The sequence below is a fragment of the Malurus melanocephalus genome, unplaced genomic scaffold (genome assembly GCF_030028575.1).
Source record: "Malurus melanocephalus ecotype Western Australia unplaced genomic scaffold, MMel_1.1 scaffold_193, whole genome shotgun sequence".
NCBI classification, from domain to species: Eukaryota; Metazoa; Chordata; class Aves; order Passeriformes; family Maluridae; genus Malurus; species Malurus melanocephalus.
Window position 1 is genome coordinate 903,363 of NW_026623425.1, and position 22,858 is coordinate 926,220.

At 58.2% G+C, this 22,858-nt stretch overlaps 2 protein-coding genes across 2 annotated transcripts; both read left to right on the plus strand.

Moving 5' to 3' along the window:
* Window positions 1-7,155: 7,155 nt before the first annotated feature.
* MMP28 (matrix metallopeptidase 28) lies at window positions 7,156-15,757 on the plus strand (the record flags this gene model as incomplete). The annotated part of the gene is made up of 7 exons (XM_057373369.1): window positions 7,156-7,340; window positions 8,008-8,171; window positions 10,651-10,872; window positions 11,145-11,390; window positions 11,746-11,895; window positions 12,332-12,499; window positions 13,755-15,757. Coding segments are annotated over 7 exons (1,530 nt in total), but the record flags the coding sequence as incomplete, so codon positions are not given.
* A 1,568-nt stretch (window positions 15,758-17,325) lies between these two features.
* On the plus strand, window positions 17,326-21,253 carry GAS2L2 (growth arrest specific 2 like 2). The gene is made up of 7 exons (XM_057373311.1): window positions 17,326-17,683; window positions 18,244-18,482; window positions 18,568-18,675; window positions 19,181-19,277; window positions 19,590-19,803; window positions 19,975-20,290; window positions 20,369-21,253. Exons 1-7 carry the CDS (start codon window positions 17,326-17,328, stop codon window positions 21,251-21,253), a joined length of 2,217 nt encoding a protein of 738 aa, XP_057229294.1.
* Window positions 21,254-22,858: the final 1,605 nt, after the last annotated feature.

The window sequence follows — 22,858 nt, forward strand, 5'->3', positions numbered from 1 at the left end:
CCTGTGCCCGTGCCCCGGCTGTGTGTGTCCCCAGTGTGCCCATGTCCCCGTGTCTATGCCCCGGCTGTGTGTCCCCAGTGTGCCCATGTCCCCGTGCCCGTGTCCCGGCTGTGTGTGTCCCCAATGTGCCCATGTCCCCGTGTCCCGGCTGTGTGTGTCCCCAATGTGTCCATGTCCCCGTGCCATAGGTGTGCCCGTGCTCTAGATGTGACTGTCCCCGGTGTGTTCATGCCAGAAGTGTGCCCATGTCCCTCCGGGTGTGTGTGTCCCCGCCGTGTGCCCATGTCCCATGTGCATGTCGCTAGTGTATCTATGTCCCCGGTGTGCCCCTGTCCCCTGTGTCCATGTCCCCGCTGTGCCCGTGTCCCTGGTCTGCCTGTGTCCCCAGTGAATGCCCATCAGCTCCTGGTGCCTGTGCTGTGTGTGCCCGGGGTACCTGCAGTGTCTGTGGCACAGGGGTGAGACAGTGCCAGCTGGAGATGAGGCTGTGCTGGAATGCTGGCATCTGTGCCCCTGTGTGCTGTGTGGAGCTGTGACACAAAATCACAACATGGTTTGGGTTGGAAGGGACCTTAAAGCTCATCCCATTCCACCCTCCATGGGCAGGGACACTTTTCACTATCCCAGGGTGCTCCAAGCCCTGTCCAGCCTGGCCTTGGGCACTTCCAGGGATCCAGGGGCAGCCACAGCTTCTCTGGACACCCTGTGCCAGGGCCTCACTCCCCTCACAAGGAAGAATTTCTTCCCAATATCTAATCTAAGTCTGCCCTACTACAGCTTAAAGCCATYCCCCCTGTCCTATCTCTCCTTGCCCTTGTCCAAAGTCCCTCTGTGTCTCTCCTGGAGCCCCTTTAGGCACGGGAAGGGGCTCTGTGTGTCCCTGGAGCCTTCCCTTCTCCGGGATGAGCAACCCCATCACCCTCAGCCTGGCCCTGGTGTCCTACAGGTGCTGAGCATCTGCAAACCCACCCTACCTTGCAGCTCCAACAACAGATCTCATGTACAGGAACCCTTCCCATCTCCTCACATATCAGGAGGGGACAAAAGCCAGTCCTTCCCCTCCCTGCCTCTCCCCAGGGCTGTCCCCATCACCTCTGTTTGGATTTGTTCTGTTTGTCCCGCTATCACTGTCACCTCRTGCCACCGTGGGTTCCTGTTTGTTTTGGGAGGACAAGGTATGAGATTTGGCAGGTGAACAAAGTTTCGTGGTGAGGTTTTTTTCTTGTTTAGGCCTCGATCCAGGGTACATTTGCACAGATGCTTAATTTTCAATCCCAGCCAGCAATTCCTGCAAATTTATTGGGATTTTGCAGTTTTGCTCACCTGGTTTTGGTGTGCAGGCTGCTTCTGTTGGGAGATGCTGCTTCAGAGAGGTCATTTACAGGTGTTCTTGTCTCAGTGTGCACAAACCTCAGCCCAGCCCCTCAGGCCACTGGAGAAAATAACTCTGCAAAGTTTTTAATGCCCAGAAAATCAATAACTTAAAATCCACTTTAAAAGAAAACCATCTGATTGGGGGCAAGAGATTTAAAAGGTCCAAATTGCTTTTCCATCCCTCACTGGTGACTTCTGAGTTCTTTTCTCTTGAAGCCTCAGARCAGATCCCAGGATTGTGGCAGATTCTGAGTGAGGGGCGCTGRGCAAATGCTTTTCTTGTCATCTTGCCCCAGTTTCGCCAGTGAGATGTGCTTTGCTAGTCAGGGACTTTGGGACAACRCACACAAAGAAAATTTAGAGACTGGGACGTGGAACTTGTCTAAGTAAACTGAGCAGTTAATTTTCTTTTAGGAGGAAGCTGAAATTCTCACATAACATCAAATAGTTCTGATGACTTGTGGCTTTCCCAGCACTTCCAGGCTTTGATTTTTTTTTTTTTCTCATTATTTTTTAAAAGCTACAGTTAACAACAATAGGTTGTGTAAACTGAGATGCACAAGACTGTGAAAATGTCCAGTTGTGTGTATTTCCTGGCTGGTGCCCATGTTTTCACTGCATCTGTATCAGCTGCCGATTGAAAAAAAAAAAAAGAAGGAAAAAAAAAAAGGAAAATTTGGAAATTTAATATGAAACATTTGTGTGTTAAATCATCTTATCATCTACAGATAGGAGATGTGAGAGAGCACATTGTTTGGCAAAGCTGATGTCTGGCTGGGCTGTGCTCAGACAGCAGCTGAGCTGGGGGGGTTTTGGTAATTCCCGAGATTCCCTGATCCCGGGGGAATTGTGTAAAATACACGGGACATGCGAGATGTCAGACCGTGCTGGGAGTGAGGAGCACTGTGAGGTGCTGGTGGCACCAAGGACAAAGGACGGTGATGTCCCTGCAGAGGTTTGTGTGAGAAGCTCCARGTCTGTTGCGGTGGGAAGAAAAACTGGGGAAAAATCTGAGAAAAGCTGAGTGGGAAGAGAGCCATAYTAAGGCACAAAATCATTCTCATTTCAGACTTTTTCCCAGTTTTTTTCCCCTATCCTGTTCCTCCTCTTTCCCATCTTGCAATGTCTTCTGCACTTTGACTTTCCCCCCTTGCAAGATCTCGCATTTAGGGCTCTGGGCTGTGTTTGTGCTGGGAAATGCCTCAGTGTCAGGCTGAGCTCCTTCAGGATGGGGATGCAGGATGCTGAGCACGGCTGGGTGGACAGAAGGTCGCTGGTACCACGCAGGAACGGAGGGTTTGGGGCTCAGCATCTGAAGAGAGCGCTCCACACTTTCCTTCTGAAATAGGGGAAGAAACTTTTCTTCGTGTGAAAAAATCCTGTTCAACCTCAGCACGGGAAGGAGAGTGTGGAAAAGGAGGAGGAATTATCCCCGTGAGGCATCGCCGGGCTCTGCGAGCCCCGTGAGATCGCGTCTCTCCGGCGCGGATGTGGCGAGCGGCTCCGAGCCGAGCGGCAGTGYCCCGGTGTGATTTACAGCGCCCTGAGTCACCGCGGCACAAACAGCCCGCCTTTCTTCCTGCTGCTCCCCCAAAACAATCCCCGCTTGTTAGGGCAAATATCGCCCGCCGGGCAAGGGGCCGCGGCCGCCGGCGGCGGGGACATCGCCTTCCCCCGGTTCCCACCCCGGTGGAGGGCAAGGCTTGTTTCCTTTCTCTCCTTAGACACGAAAACACAACCAGTCTGCGTGACCGAACTGGTTTGTCGGCCGCTCTGGTATTCGCAGGGGAAGRTTTGGCCAAGCCCAGTGTTTTTCCCTGTTTTCCCCCGAGTGCTTTGGGTCGCTTTCAGCAGTTTTGGTGGTGCAGCTCCTCGGGGTGCRGGGCAAAGCTGCCAGCTGGTTCACAGTGAGTTATCGCAGAATCACGGGATGGTTTGAGTTGGAAAGGACCTTAAAACTCATCTCGTTCCACCCCTGCCATAGGCAGGGACACTTTCCACTCTCCCAGGTTGCTCCAAGCCCCGTCCAGCTGATTACTGAAACCAGAAGGGGTTTTAATTAGACTGATGCGGTCCTGGCTTGCTGCCTCTCAACTCCAGAAGATGGAGTGTAAAAATAAAAGGAGTTTAGAAGACCCCCAACGCCACATTTTCAGTGGCAAGTGGGTTATTAGTGGATTATTCAGTGCCCAAGTCGATTTTTAGGGGTGGTAGGTGGGAGARGAGATTCCTTAGGACTGGATTAGCACAGCAGGGGAACATCCCAGCGGCCAGATGGGGTTTGGGRCTCTAAGCACCCTCCATCCCTGGTGCACATGAGAATGAGCCGAGGTTTCAGTGCCTTTTCAGCGGGAGAACAACCAAGCTGTGTGCTCGCTAATGTCCCTTCTCGCGTGTCTCTGCGTCTCTAYAGATATAATATTTATAGAGATATTTATACACACACTTAAACAAAAGGGGCGCGAGGGCTCTGCCTGAGGATTTGCAGGGATGAGCGAATGAGCGTTTTTAATTGCTGGGACGCYTTCTGGAGGCAGCTCGCAGATCCGATGGGCAGGAGGAGCCGCTGCTCCTTCAGTGACCACGCCAAAACATCCCCCAGGGCCAGTTCTCCTTGCATATGCGCGGGGAGAAAATAGGACGAAAATCAGGAGCCACTGTGTCCGTTTTGATGGGGAGATGAGACGGGATGGAGCCTGGGGATGCTGATAATCCACCTGGGCGGCCTCATGATTTAAAACATTTTTAAAAAGCTTTGGAGGTGCAGCTTGTGGTCAGCATCCTCTGTAAATGCAGAACAAACCCACCCTTCGGCAGGATGGGATCCCTCCCCTCCGCTGCTGAGGGGTGGAGGGGACAGATGGGGATTGAACCAGGCAGAGCAGAGGCCCCGCGGCCAGCAGAGCCCAGTGAGGCTCCTCCGGTGCTTAAGTGGTGGAAAGGAGCCGGAGCCGGAGTGTCTGGAGGGGAGAGCGGGCAGGAGCGGAGCCTGCAGTCTCGGCACTCTCGTTATCCCCGTTTCCAGGCAGGGAGGGCTAATTGTGTTTGCCGCTGGCTGGCTTCCACYCGGCATGCCTGTGGTCCAGGGCAAGGTGTTTCCTTGGCTTTAGCCGAGGCTCAGATGATTTCCAGGGTTGAAACAGGCTCGGCATCAGAGCCCTGAGATGGGAAAGGCCCCTCTGTCTCCCCCAGACTGTCCTCCCGCTATTCCCGGAGGCTTCTGTGCCCCGGCGGTGCTCGCAGGCAGCCGATCCGTCCTCTCCCTCCCTCCCTCATGCAGAGGGGGAGCAGGGCATATTTCACATTAATGGTTCTCTTGGTTTCCTGCTGTTTTTCTTCTCCCATTGTATGGAAAGGAGCATTTCCCCGTCTGGAGCAGAAGGGAAGGGGCTCTCCCAGCACGGCCAGGCTTTTCATTGCAGCCTCTGGAGAGGTTCAGTGGGCTGGTGCCAACTTCCAGCCAGCCCTGCCAGAGCCTGGGGGGYTGTGCAGTGCTGGGGGAGCCTTGAGCATGGTCTTGGGTACATGGGGCTCTTGGGTACCCCTGGACCCAAAAACGCAGTTGAATTTGTATGTTCTGCACTCTGATAAATACCTGGAGGAGTGGGGGATCAGCACATCCCTCTCCTGGAGCTCTGTGTTTCCAGGGCTACCATCACCCTTACCAGACAGTAGATGTGTCTAGAAAATTTAATACAATTTCTCSTGATGGTTTTGCAGCCRGAGAGGTGGCYCAGGCCAGAAACCACAGKGAAAATGCTGCTTTGCTTGGGCTTCCAAAGCTCAAGGAGGGCAGGAGTGATAAACTCAGTGGCCTCTGTGCTTTCTGGTGCTGCTCAAGAGCAGCTGCTGGGACAGGGGTTGCTTTTTTCACTGTGCACCCTGACRTGTCCAGATTCAAGCCTTCATGAGATCATGCTGAGGGAAAATCATTTTCATGCTTTAAGGATGGGATTGTGTTGGGTTACAGGCATAGAAACAGCTTCAGGTTGTGCTGAGCRATTGCAAAATTGTGTTAGAGAAGGTTCAGACCGTGATGTGAAAGCTGGGACTTTCCATCCGGGTGTTCTCAGCTCACATTTATCTGCAGTGATGTCACCACTGGATCTTCACTCCATACCCTTATATGTAACTGGGGATTTAGTAATTCTGGAGGAGAACTCCGTAAAAGCACCAACACGGAGGGAAAGGGCCAGATTTCTTCTCCTCTCCAGGCTAATCTTGTAGGGCTGCAAGCCACCCCATCCCCATATCCTCCATCCCTGCCTGCACATCCCGAGTTTCTGCTGGGTTTTTGCTCCCCATAAATGTGGGGTTATCCCGGTGTGCCTGGGGGATGACAAATCCAGGCTGTTTCATGCATTCCTGGGCAGAAGGATGTGGTTTGTCCTGACAAACAAGCCAATGCCCTTATCTGCCAGGTGGCCCCTGTGTGATTTACCCTGACTCACCGGACCAGTGTGAGGTGTCTGGGCCATTCTCAGGCTCTYGCTGCTGCAGCCTGGCGCTGCTGGAACCAGCTGCTGGTGCCGGTGCCTCCAGCTGAGACAGGCTGCTTCGGTGGGRAAAACAGCCAAATTCTTTGTCTGGGGCTGGGTGAAAAGCGTGTCCAGGCAGGAATCTGTGCCGGTGCTCAGCCGGAGGGGGATGCTCCGGGTGGAAGGGGTGTAAAGGAGGAGACGAGACGGGAGGAGATGAGGTGTGCAGAGCACACGTGGATGTGCCCGCGGGGAGGTGGCCGAGAGGGGCTGACGAGTGTGGSGATGACGGGAAGGTGACTGTTCATGGAGAGGAGGAGAAGGAGAGGCCCTGGCACACCTCAGGACTGCCACATCCGTGAACCATTCCTGCTCTTAGCCAGGTGACGAGGCCCGGGAAGAGCTGCTGCCACCTCTGCAGGGACATAACGGAGAATTGGGTCACCCGCAGTCCGGAGCAGCGCTGAGTGGAGGTCAACACTCCAACCCCCTCCTTTTCCCGGCCCTGAGATGAGCGGGGAGGGAAACAGCTTCAAAAACACCCGTTTTCCCAGAGGGCACCGGCCGTGCTATCTGGGCCAGCCCGTGACATTCCTGGCKCTCAGCACACCTCTCCTTCGGGATGCGGGGAAAGGAAGCCGCCACTTTCACTTTTTATTCTTCTTCTTATTCGCTGCTGTAACCGCGACTCCGCCGCACCAACAGGATGCCGGGCAGCTTGTTTGTGTCCCGCAGACATCCCTGGCRGCGGGGCAGGCGGGCGTGGAGCATTCCTGTCACCCCCGGCTATTAACTCCTCCAAAAGCCGGCGACCAGCCCGAGCCGTTTATTTTCCTTAACATTCAATTTAAGTGCTGGAGCGAGTTCACAGAGGCAATCTCCGTCCGTGTCARTGGCCGATAAGAAGAAGAAGAATGGTTTGGCAGAGCCAATTGCCCCCGGAGCGTCCCCACTTTGCGGCAGCACATCCTGCGTGGGAACGCGGGGAGGCTGCAGCCTGACCCCGTCTCACCCCGCCCTGTTCGTGGCCACGGCACTCTGGCCTTTGTTTGAATCGCTGGGTAGAGCCCGGGCGATCAGAGCTGTGGGTTTGGTCGCCTCTGGCTGCGGATGACACSGCAGCAGCGGGTTTTGATCTCTCTCGGCACGGCGTTTCCTCCTACGCCTCCATCGTGTCGTGGCCAAAAACCCCAAGAGCCATCAAAAAACGATGGGGAGGAGACACTCGTGATCCTCTACGGGCGCAGGAGGCGCGGCTGCTTGAGGCGCAGAGCTCTCAGTAAAATAAATAAATAAAATAAATSGGCATTTTGTGTTTGCGGCCCTGTTTGCCATCGCTTCTCCTTTTTCCCCCCTTCCCAAGCCAACACGTGCTCTGAGCTGCACCTTTCCCGTTTTTTTCTTGCAGCTCTTCCTGGAGAAATACGGCTACTTCAGCGAGCCGGGGGCCGGCGGGCACAGCGCCGCCGAGTTCACCGAGGCGCTGAGGTAGGAACCTTTCATTCACGGTCAAAATTCAGCAGCTCCAGCTGCAGGGGTGCTGCCAACACTCAGAGGGGCTTTTTGCAGCCAGAGGGGTCTCTCTGCAGCTGGAGGCTCTCTCTCTCACGGTCCGATGCTGAAGCACAGCCGGTCCTTTCGGGAAAGGCGGGTCTGTGCCCCGTTCCCGCAGCTGGGTGCCGGCTGCTGGCACCCTGCGCTCGCTGTTTTATTTGCCTTTTATGGCCCGGAGCTCGCCTCGCAATAAAATCTGCGGGGAGGCCGAGCTTGGGGACGGCTGCGAGATGTCAGGGGGGGCGAGCTGCCAGCTCCTGCCTGGGCTGYTCCTAAGGACATCACCTCGGCTCTGGGAGCATCCCGGGCGTGACCTTATGCAAAACCAAATGCAAAATGAAATGTAACGTCGAATAATTGGGGTTAAAAACTGGAAGAGGCATTTTTTAGGCTCCCCTATCTGTTTTTGCCCTGCCAGGAGGTGATTTACAGGTCAGCTGCGGTTGCAGAGCCAAATCCCTCTTGTTTTATCAACGGGATGAAGTTCTGAAGCTTGTGGGGTGAAAATCCTGTGTCAGGTCAAACCCCCGGCACAAACACAACCAAACCCTGCCACGGGAGGGTGCAGATGTGGGTGCTGATATCTCCCTTCCTTTTCCAGGGATTTCCAGCGGGTGACCCACCTCCCGCTCAGCGGGGTGCTGGATGCCCCCACCCTCCATCAGATGGCTCTGCCGAGGTGCGGCACCGACGACGGGGACAGCCGCACCACCGGGACACACCGGGCACCGCCCGCCCGGCGCCGCAGGCGCACGGCACAGCACGGTCAGCGCCGCCACCGAGGGTCCCGCTGGAATTTGGGCTCTGGGATGCTCGGTTCTCCCCTCCTGGGGATGCTGATGTGGGTGGGAGGTGCAGCCCTGCTGGCACAGCGCCCATCCCAGGACTGGCTCAGGGGTTATTTTTAATCCTCTTTATTTTTAGTTGCTCTGCGTGGCTTGATGTCRGCAGTGATTGGAGATGCGGCTCCCACTCGTGGGGGAATTCAGCTCCCCGGGGTGGTTTTAGTGCTGTCGWGGGAGCCAGAATATCTCCCAGGGAGCCCTCAGGTCACCAGGGCCCCACACACAGCTGTGCTGGCGTGGTCTGGAGGGCAGTGACTATCACACAGAAGAGTTATCTCCAGGTTTTACTGGGCTTTGGGATTTTAAACACATTTTAGCGACCCAGCAGTATCCACAAACCCTGCCAGCACTTGGCTGCATGACCCGAGAGCCATTTCACCCATGTTAAGGGGTTTAACTCTGTGCTCCTGTGTGTCCAGGATGGGGCCTCTCATCCCTTGTGAGCTCCCTTTGGGCTTGTGGATGAGTAACTGAATTCCTAGAGAGCAAGGGGGCCGGGGCCAGCTGTGCTTAGGACATGGGAAAAACGAAGGCGAGATTAAGAAAAGGCTCTGTGCCGTGTCAGGCTGTGTCTGCATCTGGCAGGGCTGGCGATGGAGGGCCCCAGGAGAGCCCTGTCATCCTCCTCCAGCCTCTGGATTCCCTTCCAAGGCCAACATSTGGTGTGGCCCTTGCAGGAGCCATYCTGTGCCCRGGACAGGTGTGCAGCGAGGCAGAGCAGGGAGGACACRCAGCAGATGGGCAAAGAGAAGCAGCTGCTGCCCTATGGCTCATGGGGTTCCTTTTTGGGGTCCACAATCCGTGGGTGGGTGGCAAGAGATGGCTCCAGCCCAGGCAGGGAAGGGCTCAGTGTGGTGCTGGTCATTTCCCTGGTGGTCTGATGCCAGGGGATCAGGGATGGGAGCGGTGCCACATCGGTGTCCGCAGGCTGGACAGGGGACAGGGGGTGCCTGCAGGGCTGGTGGCACYGGCCAGGAAGGCTGGAGGCTTTGTTTGTCCTGCTTGGAGCARGAAACCCTGGCAGCTGAGCCAGCAAAGTGCTTTGTTTCCCACCCTTTTCCCATGGGATCTTCCCTGGTCGGTCCTCTCATCTGTCTGTCCATCCATCTGTCCATCCATCACCCCGCTGGCTCAGGGCACACTCAGGGCCCAGCACAGGGGAAAAGCCAATCCCTCCTCTTCCCAAGATCCAGCCATGCTTCTCTGACCCAGCCCTGCCTGCTGATGCCATCCATCCTCCTCTGGGGTAGATGCTCTGCTCCTGTGGGATGCAGGGCTTTGTTTTAGGGCTGCAGCCCTAAACCCTGCACGTTTTACCCTTTGCCACGCAGGGTATGTCCCAGCTGGGGAAGCGCATCCATGTCCCTTTGGAGCTGAAGGCCATCACTGCTCTGACTGATTCTGTCCCCAGGAGTGTGACCAGTGAGCCCAGAGTGTCCCCTGCCATGGGCTGCTCAGAAATGGGGCAGAGGGAGGCACAGCTGGGCTGGAATGTCCTCCAGTTTTGCTGGGAGGCTCAGCTCAGAGCCAGAGCAGTGAGCCTGGGCRTGCTCCACCTCTGTTCATCCCTTTCCCTGCACATCTGGAGCAGATGCAGATGCTGGAGCTCTGTCACYACTCCCACCCCTCAGCACTGGCTCTGGCACCCACATCCCCCTAGGGCCCCACTGCCTTTTTCCCGCTCCTAAACACCCCAGAGAAATGTAATCCCTGGGGGTCCCACGGCTGCTGAGGGGTGCTGGAGGAGGAGGAGGAGGAGGAGGAGGAGGAGGAAGAGGCAGAGGGGCTGTGATGCTGCACAGCCACTGTGTGAACTCACATCTTTGCTCTCCTGTGTGGTAGAAGGGTTGGGAGCTTAGGGGCAGAGCATGGCGTGTCCCTTCATCCTTGCCACACTGCCCTGGTGGCACTGGGCCATCCCCCGGTGGCATCTGTCTCAMCTGAAAGCTTTTAAGGAATCTTTGGGCACCAAGCTCTTGTGCCCCCAAGGTGCTGCCACGAGCCCTTCCCACTCCTCTTTTCAGAGGTGGCTTTGATTTCTCCCTCTGAAATCCAACCCCTGGGCTTCATCTTTGGGACACGAAGCTGACATTGAGCAGGAGTCCTTCCAGCAGGGACCCATGCTGGATTTAACTCTGGAGAGAGCTGAGTTCCAGCTGAGTGCTGCAGCTTCCCCTCTCCTCAGAGAGCTTTTAGGGTTTGGCTGGGTGGGCTCCAGTGGTGGCACCTTCAGAAAGATTTCACAGTGGCGCTGAGGCYGACGGTGGCTTGCCCTGACTTCCAGCCTTGTCTTGGGAAAACCACAGCATTTCCATGAAAATTCCCTCCACTCAGGCAGCCCCTGGGCGGAGAAACAAGCCCGAGTGGCCGCTGGCACGCTGAGCTGGCCCCCTTTGCAGGTGGGCGGTGGTACAAGCGGCACCTGACGTACCGCGTGGTGAACTGGCCGTCCTACCTGCCCCAGCACGAGGTGCGCTTGGCCGTCAGAGCCGCCTTCGAGCTCTGGAGCAACGTGTCCTCCCTGCTCTTCTGGGAGGTGCAGGACGGCCCGGCCGACATCCGCCTCACCTTCTTCCAYGGCGACCACAACGATGGACTCAACAACGCCTTCGATGGGCCAGGTGCTGGTCGCTCCCCCCTCGTAAGCTGCTCTTTTACAACGTGGGCTCTTCCCCTCCTGGGCTCGTGGTGGGCTGGGGGTGATGGAGGCACTGCAGTCCCTCTAACCCGGTCTGCACCAATTTTCTGTCTGATTTGGGGTCTCCCCTCCTCACTCTGTGGCTGAGATGTTCCTTACAGGTCTCCCTATTTGACAGCCCCCTCCAAAAAAAAACCCTAAACCCAACACGCGTTTAGGCTGCTCCGCGGGCCCTGATGTCTCTCGTGTCCCCAGGAGGTGCCCTGGCTCACGCCTTCTTCCCCCGGCGAGGAGAGGCKCACTTTGACAGCGCCGAGCGCTGGTCCCTGCACAGCGGCAAAGGGCGCAACCTGTTCATCGTGGTGGCCCAYGAGGTGGGGCACACGCTGGGGCTGGAGCACTCGCCCGTCAAGAGCGCCCTGATGTCTCCCTACTACAAGAAGCTCAGCAAGGATTTTGTCCTCAGCTGGGATGATGTCCTGGCTGTTCAGAATCTGTACGGTGAGCGTGGCTTCTCTGAGCGTTCCTCGCTTCCTCCAGGCCTGTTCCTCGGGGTGGGAGCAGGTCCCTGGAAGGGGACAGGGCTGCATTCTCATGGGTCACATCTCTGTGTGGCTGGGGAGGACAATGCAGGGTGTGTGGGGCAGGAATCAAGGCCTCTGGGGCAGGGAAGGTTGGATTTGCTGCCCCTTTGGCTGCTGGTGCACATTTTTGGGGTACCAAGAGGGTTTTGCCACCACCATATAGAGGGGAACAGGAGCCAGGCAGTGTTTGGAATCTTGGGAGGGCTCCCCAGCACTGTGCTTTGGGAAAAGTTGTTTCTCTACATTTCTCTTCACCCCTTGCTCCATCCCAGGGAAGCCCTCCAAGGGTTCAGCCGTCCAGCTCCCAGGAAAGSTCTTCACTCACTTCCAGGACTGGAATGTGGATCTTTACGGCAGGGACCGGCAGCAGAGGAGCCTCAGCACCTATTACTGCCACTCCTTCTTCGATGCCATAACAGCTGGTGGGTGTTGGCTGGTGTCACCCTCTCCCAAAACTGCACCCCTACCCCTTGTCCCAGTGCTGCTGCAGCTCCCAGTGGCAGGAAAGGTGGGTTTGACTGGTCCAGAACTCCTGRGACTGGTGGAGCAATGCACCTTGAGGGCACAGGGATGCGTCAGGAGCAGGGAAACATCCTAAAACTCGGGCTGTGGCAGGGACGAATGACTGCAGGAGCTCAGCTGTGCAAGACAAGCCTTGAGCCATGGTCAACTTTTATCCTGTCAGGCCTGGAGTGGATGGAAAAAAAAATTACGGAAGCTGAGGTTGGAAAGGCAGGAGGAAACATCCAAACCCTGGGGATCCCCAAAGCACCACGGGGCTGTGTGGGGAGGAGAGGGGCGCTGGGCAGCAGGGTGGGGTTGTGGATTGGGAATTCTCACCCTCCCTGTGCCCCACAGATGGGGATCACAACCTCTACATCTTCAAGGGCAGCCACTACTGGGTGGTGTCGGCGAGTGGCAATGCCAGTGACCCTCGGCCACTGCAGCCGCGCTGGCCCGGGCTCCCCGCCGGCATCGACGCCTGCACCTGGTCCCGGCTCAGCAGAAAGTTCTACTTCTTCAAAGGTGGGACAGGCCTGGGGGGTCCCTCGGGGCTGYCACTGCCCCTTCCTGTGGGGCTCCTTGTCCGGGTCGGGCTGGGGCAGCTTCTCCTGTTGCTGTCCCCTCCTGTCGGTGCCCTCCCGGTGCAGGGCTGGGGCATCGCTGGCTCCTGGGTGTGCAAATCCCTGTCATGGATGGGGCCCTGGCAGCCATGTCACCCCCTTGTGCCTCAGTTTCCCCATCAGGAGAGCAGCACTCGGCGCTGTGTCCCTGCAAACCAGGAGCACAAGGGGACTGGGGGAGAAAACACCCCAAAACCATGAAGGGAGCTGTGTGGTGGTTTCAGGGTGCACATGGATCCCTGTGCTGTGCCTGGAGGCTGAGCTGGCTTGGGAGGTGGGATACCCTCCCTGAGCCATCCCAGGAGCTGGGATTTCATTTCTGAGTCGTCCCAGGAGCTGGGATTCCATCCCTGAGCTGCCCCTGGGATTCCACCCCTGAGTTGTCCCTGGGATTCCACCCCTGAGCTGCCCCAGGAGCTGGGATTCCATCCCTGAGCCATCCCAGGAGCTGGGATTCCATCCCTGAGCTGCCTCTGGGATTCCAGCCCTGAGCTGTCCGTGGGATTCCACCCCTGAGCTGCCCCTGGGATTCCCCCCCTGAGCTGCCCGGCAGCCGGATGGGGACAGGAAGGTCACACGAGGCAGCCTGGCTGCCAGGGTCAGCCCCAGCTTTTAATGGACACCCGGGGCTGGTTGTTCAGAAAAGGGGCTTTGTTGCTGCAGCTGGGCCAGAGCCAGAGCCTCTCTGCCCCCCCAGCCCTCGCCTCTCCCTCCGTCCGTCCCCGGGGCTGGCTCAGGCTGTGGCTCSTGAGCAGAAAGGGGCTTTTGTCTGTCCTGCTGTGGGGACAGGGCCCTGTGGGGACGGCAGAGCCATCGGTCCCCGTGGTGGCAGCTCCTGGTGTTGGCTGTCCCAGCCCMAGCCGGGTGTGGCTCCCTCTGTCCYATTTGCTGSGCAGGAATGGAGGGAGGTTTGCCGGGAAGCAGCAGGGTGGTGGCCTTGCTRTGTCCCTGGTGGTCCCTTTCTGTGCCCTCAAGCCCCTGAGGTAYCGTGCCTCAGTTTCCCCCAGCTGATCCCTGGGGCAGTCCCGCAGTGGCTCCAGCTAGGTCACCGGAGGGTCGGATGTCACACGGCTGGTCGCAGAGCTGAGTCTTTCACATCTCCTGGAGCCCGTCCTGCCCCTGGGCTGTGCCCTAACCCTGTCCCYGCTCCTCCCCAGGCGGCCGATGCTGGCGCTACTCAGGCTCCGAGCTGGAAGCTGGATTTCCCAAAAAATGCAGCGCCCTCGGGCTCCCCCGGCACCCGGACACCGCGCTCTACTTCCAGCAGCTCCGGCGCCTGGTGCTCTTCAAAGGCCCCAAATATTTCGTGGTGGCCGAGGAGCCGCTGTCCGTGGAGCCCTACTACCCCCGCAGCCTGCGGGACTGGTCAGGGCTGCCCCCGGCCACGGCCGGAGCGCTCCCGCACCGCGACGGCTCCGTCTACTTCTTCCGCGATGACCACTACTGGAAATTCGACCAGGCGAAGCTGCAGGTGGTGGCCAGCGGCAAATGGGCCACCGAGCTGGCGTGGATGGGCTGCTGGGACGCCAACAGAGAGCARGCTCTCTTCTGATGGGATGGAACTGCGAGGGTTTGGAGCCCGCCTCGCATCCTTCTTTATCTGACTCTGGAATGGTCCTGTTTGAGGATGGTTTGGCTGCCCGTGGATGGCTGGAGCCGCGGGATGGTGGAGCAGCGACCCAGCAGAGCTCAGTGGGACAGGTCTGCCACAGCCAGGTGGGCTGGAGGCTTCGGGACAGTATTTTTGATTTTTTTTAAATACCACCAAAAAAAAAAAAAAAAAAAAAAAAAAAAAAAAAAAAAGGTATAAGCCATGGAGACTGCAAACTCACTGATTTCTGTTCACTTTCAGGATATTGCTACACGTTTTTTTGTTTTTTTTTTTCAAAACAGGACTGGGATTTGGTGATACTTTTTGGTATCTTTGTTGATATTTGTGTATTTCTGCCATTTTCCCAGGATCAGGTGTGGAAGTGTCTCACCACTTCTTGCTTTAGGGTTTTGGACGGTTTTAAATAAGAAACTGAGAACGTTTCCTGCTTAAAACAAAAAAGACAAAGAGACATTTGGACAAACTTTGGGTCCATGTGGAGCCACGTGCAGAGCCCTGGGGATGCTTTGCTGGGCTGTGCTCACATCCCGGGGCTCTGTTCAGCAACAGCTGGAAACGTCACCCAGATTTTGGGGCTGAAAGCAGAGGGATTTGGGGTGGGATCCTCTTTGGGGTGCAGGGAGAGGGGAGGCAGAGCTGAGGTGCTGGCAGGCAGCAGGAGCACTGGATTTGGGATGGGTTTGGGGTGCCTGGGTGTGTTCTCTGCTGTCTGATTAGGGTTGTGCTCCCCTGGCTGCCCTCCTTGCGTGCAGAGGAAACGTCTGCGCTCTGCTGCCCCTACAAGAGATGGGATCAGCGTATCTGTGAGCCCCACCTGCATGAAAGGGGGTGACAAACGGCTGGGGAGGGAGGAGAACAGGACAGGAGGGTGAGCAGGACAGAGGGACATGTCCGTGCATGCAGGGACAGCGTGGCTGCAATTCCTCATTCCTTTCCCAAGGCACACTCCCCACCTGGAAACGCCGCTGGCTCCTGGGCACGGTCACCGTGTGCCAGGGYTGGGGATGGACCTCAGGCTCCCAGGGCTGGAATTCTGTGCCGTTGGTGCTGATCAAGACAAGGCTCAGCTTTATTCGATGGTTTATTTAAACCATTTTTTAAACGGTTCTCGCAGGGCTCAGATCCCAGGTCCTGCTGTGCCATGTCAGGGTGCTGTGCCACCTCTGGGTGCCCTCCTGATGCCAGCAACTTCCAAGGCTCCTCTCTCACTCACCTTTGCCCATCTTAGACCTTCCCTGCAGGCAGGGCTGTTGCTTTTGGTGCTGCCAGGTGCCAGCAGAGCTGTGGGTCTGGCATGATGGAGCCCCACCATCCTTCCCACTCTGCAATATTTGTGAGTGAGCCCTTCACGTGCAGAGACACAGACACAGGGTCTTCATCAGCTCAAAACCTCAGGGGACTTTCCACGTTGCCAAAGAAATGGGGCCGCAGCGTTTTCATCGGGATCGAGTGGTAATAAGGTCGCCTGCAGGGAGTCCCGAGGGCTTGGAGACCTGACAGCAAATAAAACCAGCCTCTGGATATGTGGTGTTGGGATCTGGGCTTGTTTTCGTGTCACATTTGGTGTGGGGTTTGTTTYTTTAAGGCAAATCTCCGGTTTCCTGACAGGTCTGTGTTTAAGATGCCTGTGGGTGTTTGGGGTTGGAGTTGGGATTGCTGAATTTGGCCTCAGCTTTGGTGTTTGATGGATCAAAGAGGCAGAAGGATCCCACTGAAAACTCACTGATGGTGATGGAAATGTGAAAATTTTCTTCCCTGTTTCAGCCCCAAATTACTGTGAGGATTTTTCCACGCTTTGGGATGTATCAATAATTTTTTTCCCCAGGCTGAACTCATTCATTATCCCTTTTGCGGTTCCCTTAGGAGAAAGCCAGGCATCCCATCTGCTGTGGGGCTGGAAGATGGRACAGCCTCAAATCCTCTCCCCTTTTTGGGTTTTCCTTCTCCTCTCGTGTGTTTCCCGTGTCCTGTGGGATGCCTCAGGGCCCTGTGATGCTGCCAGGGTTGGGGCTGAGCTCAGAATTTTGGGGTCACTCTGCTGTGTCACCGGTACCCCATCAATTTGGGGGTCTGGGGGAGGAGAACTCACACCCTGAGCTGTTCAATCCACCCCACTGGATGGAAATTCAGCTTCTCAAGGGTCCTTTTCTTGAACTGGGCTCCCTGGCTGGGCACGCTGGTGCAGACTCCTCCAGCCTGCCATGCATTCCCCAGACAGAATAGCTGGGATTCTTGCATTCCCTCCCCCAAAATGACCCCAGCCGGACAGTGACCTGCAGTGACATCAGCAGCTGGCTGAGGATGGCTCCCCCAGCACAGGGGGAAGCCCCCAAAGCCCACAGAAGTCTCTGTTTTGGTCCTGAGAGGCGAACACCTCCCCAGTAAATTTGTTTTCTGCAGAAGCACCTGGGTGCTGTGGCAGCTCTGCAAGCCCTGGGCTAGGGAGGGAGTATCCCACATTCCCAGAGGTGCCCACTCACGGGCAGTTTCGTCCTTAAAGCCCCAATTCCTGGAGTCACTCCATCCCTGGAGGAGCTTGGCTTTTGCCAAAGGCCTCGCTGCTGTRGGCAGTTTGGGAAGGAGTTTGTGAGTGAGCACAGAGCAGAGAAAACCCAAAGGCGGGTGAGCAAATAAACCCTTCTCACCTTGTCATTGCCCTGAGGATGCACCCGGTGGCTCTCAGGTAACCTCACCTGCAGTGGAGGTGRGTGTTGGGGTGTTGGGAAGGGGGAAAATCCCTCTCATGTGGTTGGGAGCARGTTGGGTGCCCAAGAGCTGCTCTGTAACTCCTCCCCAGCAGGGACCTCGGGGAAAATCCACCCCTGCATGGCTGGGGAKGAGCAGGGCTGCGGCAGAGCAGCGGGCACTCAAGGGTTAACAGGGAGTGTTTGCAGCCAGTCCCTTGTCACCAAGGAGCGGGGATCAGCGCTTGGGGAAGAAACAAAACACCCACTGCTTTCCTTTCCCGAGGGMTCTGGAACTGCAGGACAGTGTCACCACCCCGGGTGGCACCAGGTGCGTGTGGCTGCCGGAGAGGTGGCCGGGGACACRGCTGGGGCAGCTCCCCGTGTCCCCATGGTCCCTTTCCCTGCCCCTGGTCGCAGTCTTATGGCAGGATGTGGGGGACGCCGGGCACGGGGGCGCGGAGCATCCGCCCCTACAGCTCCAGCGAGCAGTACCTGTACGCCATGAAGGAGGACCTGGCCGAGTGGCTCAAGGAGCTGCACGGCCTCAACATCGAGGTGGGCACCTTCGTGGAGGTGCTGGAGACGGGGGCCGTGCTCTGCTCCCACGCCAACCACGTCACCCAGGTGGCCGGCGAGTTCGCCCGCGCCCGCCCCGAGGTGGCCCRGCACCTCCGCCTGCCCACCGCCGGCGTCGCCTGCAACCTGACGGCACAGCCGGGCACCTTCCAGGCCAGGGACAACGTCTCCAACTTCATCCAGTGGTGCAGGAAGGAGATGGATATCAAAGGTAGGATGCCAGGCTCCARTTGCCCCRCGTCTCYAKGTGAAAGTCCCCTCAGCTTTTCCAYGTTTTCCCACGTGTCCCCAAATCCAGTGCCACCCTGGCATGGCACAGCACCATGTGCACGCAACCCTGAGCTGGCATTCCTTGTAGAAGCTCCTCCAGGTTGGCAGCAGCTTTGGAGWGTTTGCTTGGGTGCAACTGTGCACCGGGGGAATGGAAAAGGAAAGGGTGGGTGGCACAGGGAGTCCCTGCCAGGCACGGCGTGATCCCAGCCCTAAGGACAGCAGGACAARTCCTGCCTCTGAGCCGAGCATCTGTCACCTTGTCCCAGCACCTGTGGATGCCCRGGAAGGGGAACGGCACAGAGTTCAGGCCATTTCCTGAGTTTTGTCACGAAATAGCTGTAAATGCCCAAAAGGAAAAACTCTTCCTCCTTTAATTCATCCCAACCCTTATTGAACCCAACCGTATTCCTGGTGGGATGGCTGCAGTGAATAAACACCCTTTAGGGTGGGTTTTAACTCCCCACGCGCCAGCCCTGGCTCAGCCCTGCCCCGCCCCAGATGTCCTGATGTTCGAGACAGAGGACCTGGTGCTGCGGAAGAACGAGAAGAACTTCGTGCTGTGCCTGCTGGAGCTGGCGCGCCACGCTTCGCGCTTCGGGCTGCGCGCCCCGACCCTGGTGCAGATGGAGGAGGAGATCGAGGAGGAGMTCCGGCAGGAGCTGGACCTGCCCCCCGCAGACCCCGCCCTGCCCCGGCCCCCCAGAAAACCACGGGACCTCCACAACCTCGACCGGATGGTGCGGAGGGGAATGGGGYGGGGTGGAGGTGGGCACGGAGGTGATGGGGACGGGCACGCTGAGGACCCATCCCTGCTGCCCACAGGTGCAGCACCTGGTGAGCCGCTGTACCTGCCCCGTGCAGTTCCCCATGATCAAGATCTCCGAAGGGAAATACCGGGTGGGAGACTCGGACACCCTCATCTTTGTCAGGGTGAGTCTGCTTCGCCCTGCGCTTTTGGGGGAAAAGCATCAGGAATTCTGCTCTGCTGCCATGAACCCGCTTCTCTAATCCCTCAAATGGGGCCAGTGTGGGACTTCTGACCCACAAAGAAGAGTATCCTTGAGCTCAGCCCTGAGATTGGTGTTTGTATGGATTTAACCATCCGTGTGTATGGGACAAACCCCSATATYCCACYGAGCCAAAGCCTGGACTTACCCAGCCATGGGAACTCTGGGATGCTCTGAATCATCCCTAAACCTGACCGTAGAGCTCAGCACATGGCGAAGGACAGGGATTTTCCAAAAWGGTCCCCACCTTCCTTGTGGTGATGAAATGTCCCTGTCGGGATGGCCGCAGGGGCTGAGCCGGGGACGCCGCTATCCTTGGGGACACCTGGTGGCACTCAGGGCAAGTCCCCAGCTCTCGAGGCCCGGCCGAGCGTGTCACCCCAGCTTTAGGAAGCGCTGGGTGTCCCATGTTGGACCTCTCCTCGCAGATCCTGCGGGAACACGTCATGGTGCGGGTCGGGGGCGGCTGGGACACGCTGGAGCACTACCTGGACAAGCACGACCCGTGTCGCTGCACGTCGCTCTGTGAGTCCCCGCGTCCCCAAACCCCGCGGTTGYTGCTCTCGATGCTTCTCGGGGCCGTTTTCAGGAGCGGGAGGCTTCGGTACAGCCACGCCTCGTTGTTTGGCCGGGCAAAGTCTGGTTTTGGGGACTTTCTTTGGCTTTGGTGGCCACTAGAGGTCATGGAAGGCTTTAGGATGGAGCCGGACCCCAAAAGTCCCTTTGCAAGGAGCGCAGCTTTCTGGGGTGCTGGATGCGGAGCGATGGCTGGGTGGGCTGCACCCGGGGGTGGGTGCGGGGGACGGGGGTGCTGAGCCCCCTCCGTTCTCCCCACAGCTCACAAACAAGCCTGGAAAGCCCGGAGCCCGCAGCRGCAAGTGCAGCACGAGGTGCGGCTRTGCCCGGCCCCGAAGGCGCCCGCCCGTAGCCCCCAGCCCTCGCTGCTGGTCAGCCGCTCCCAGAGCCCCCTGCCCCCGGTCACCTGGGGGGGCTCGGGTCCCCAGCCGGGTGCCAGCCCCCCCCGGGAGCCCCGGAGGGTCCCTTCGGGCAGGTAAGTGCTGCAGACACGCTTCGTGCCCCAGACCGCTTGGTTTCCGAGAAGATTTTCTCACATATTTGCAATTTTTTCCCCCTTCCCTTCTGGCGGTGCCCAGCACCAGGTGGGATGTGGGGGCGGCAGGAGCTCCCTGGCCCCTCTCTTCTCTCTCCTCTCTCCTTGTAGGATCCAGGAGCCACTCGCTGTCCCTTCGGGGAGGCAGCCGCCACCATCCCTGTCACCCGCTCGGTCCAGCTCCCCCGGGCTCGGAGCGAGGGGTCGGGCACCCACCCCCTCCCGCCTGAGCGTCCCGAACGGCCCGGGGGTCCCCAGGGCACCRCAAGGGACCAGCGCGGGGAAAACCCCCCCGGTGGCACCGGCCCGGGGCAGGACCGCAGCACCCAGCCCTCGGACCGTGCCGGCACCTCCGAGAAACACCCAGCAAGGAGGAAAATCATCTGTGGTGGCTGCCAGGCCACTGGAAACGGGGACACCCGCTGCAGTGACACTCCGTGCCTCGAGCCCCTCCAAGATCCGTGCCCCGAGTCCCTCAAAGATCCGTGCCCCGAGTCCCTCCAAGATCCGTGCCCCCAGCCCCTCAAAGATCCGTGCCCCCTCCTCGCACCGAGATGCCCCGGGACACTCAGGGAGCCAGAAAAGCCAAGGGGAAGGGAAGCAGGCAGCCCTTGGCCTGGGCCGGCATTCCTCACTCCGGAATTGCTCCAGCCAGCCCCCGAAACTGGACAGCAGCGTTAAATCCCCCACCAAAGGCAGCCCCGCAACCTCCCGGCCCCCCACACCTCTGGCCCGTTCTGCAGAGGGGTGCAAGGTCTGCGCTGCGGGGAGGGGGACCCAGGGGACACGGCAGTGCCACCCAGCCCCGACCCCAAGGGCTGAGGGTGCTGAGCGACCTCGGGGGCCAGCGGGTGAAGCCGGGGGAGTTTGTTGCCCTGGAAATGGGAGCCAGGGCCTCCGGAGGTGCTGGGAGAACGCGCAGCCCCCCGGCTATGACAGGGTGGTGGAGGAGCTCTCCCGCGGGCTGCAGCCCCTGCGCCCCGTGGGGAYGGGGAGCCAGGTCCCCAAAACCGCCGCAGGAGCTGCCCCAGAGCCCAGCACCCTCCGAGCCCCGGGGGAGGCACAGGGTGGGGGCCAGACCCCGCGGGGAGCAAGGACCAGCAACGCCCCCAAGCCCCGGCGGTGCCTGAAGAAGCCCGAGCGAGTGCCCTCCATCTACAAACTGAAGCTGCGGCCCAAGGTGCGGCCCCGGCGGGACCACAGGCCGGGCAAACGCCCTTCGCGCATCCCCACCCCGCTGGGGCATCGCCCCCCTGCCCCTCGGGGCCAACACCGCCCCCCGGGACCCCCCCGAGCCCCCCAGACCAGCAGCGCTCGCCCCACGGCCAAACCCTCCCTGGGGGACAGCGGTGCCTGGCTGAGCGAGGATGATGAGGAGTCGTGGGTCTGAGCCCACCCCGACGGACAGACGGACACACAGACCCCTCCCTCCAAAGCGGGGAGCGATGCTGAGGCCGGAGCTGCAGTGCCCGAGGTTTCCAAGGGCGGCACGATGGGATTGCTCCCCAAAAACCACGGGGTCTCACCTCGCTCTTTGGAGCTTTGGATTTTTTTTTTTTYCTACTGGYAATTCTCCTGYTAAACAGGCACWTTTTTTTTACTGTTTGGGTGGGAAAATCCAGCCCCAAATAGAGGACRGGACGTTTTCTGCAGGAGGAGGGGTGTAGCTTCCTCTAAAGTGGGGCCACCCCACTCTGACATCCATCCAGACCTCAACATTCCCCCGGACCAGCAAGCCTCCAGGACAGCTTGGGTCACTCAGGTCACTCGGGCACAGGAGGGGACCTTTGCTGACCCCTGTGGCAGAGCCAGGGTGCCCACGGTCCCCTCTGGGGTGACGGATGTCACCGAGGGTCACAGAGGAGCTGCTGCACGGACCCAGCGATGCTCTTTGTGCAATAGAGATCTACCAAAGCTCTGCTCCTCAATTTCCACGTATTTGCCGTGTGGGCGGGGAAGGAGGGAGGATAATCCTGATGTGGGCACAGCAAACGTCCCCCTGAGAGCCCCACAAAGCCCAGGAGAGCCCCATTTTCCAAGAAAGAATGAAGCCAGCCCCGCTCCTCTGCAGAGGAGCAGCAAATGTGAGCGCTGGGACTCCAGGGATGCAAAAACCTGCTGGCAAAAACACTCCTGAGGCGGGTACGGAACAAGGGGGACAGACCTGATTTTTAATTCARTTTCAAAGGAGGAGGCGCAGGGCGTCACAGGCGGTGTAGACACCTCGGGAATCTCCGACAAGAAGTCCAGAGGGGAAAAGGAAAGCCAAGTCCAGGCAAYCGGGATGCTGAGAGGGGCRGGAGGAGGAGGAGAGGGRCAGGGAAGATCCTTGGTGGGGCCGAACCGAACCCAGGCATGGCCTCCATGAGCACGGGGGGCACAAACCCGGCACCGTGGGGACACAGCAGAGGGGACATCCCCACCTGGCCCAGGCCCAGGGTGTTTGCAGCAGGACCAGGCTGGCGCTGGCTGAGGGGAACTCTGTAGTAAGGTGTGAGTAGGACCGCGGGGTGCTCGTGGGTCCCGATTCCCACGCCTGGATGGTCCTGCCTGGGGTTCCCTGCCTGCACCCAGGGTGCCACAACCACCACCACCACCACCTAAACCTTCCTGGGCTCTTGGGAAAGGAGCTCTTTGTAGCCCTCATTTTCCCGGGAGCTGGGAAATTCCGYTGAAGCAGTGAGAGTCGTTATTATTATTACTAATATAACTTCCTCTGTCTATAAAGTACAGTAGAATATAACAATTATATTTATAACTTTTTTTCTTTTTTTTTTTCTTCAAAATATTAAATAGACGCTATAAAAACCTGTAACTAATTGTGCTATAAACTGCAGGCTACAGGGTTGTAACAAACAATGTATTGGCTTAGTCGTTGATATGTGTACGTCGGAGCACTTCATAAATGCTTTATTATCAGCATTTACCCGGGAATTTCCTTCTCAGACGATTTGGAGGGATAAAGCTCTAGCCAGAGATCGATAAGTGGACTTCC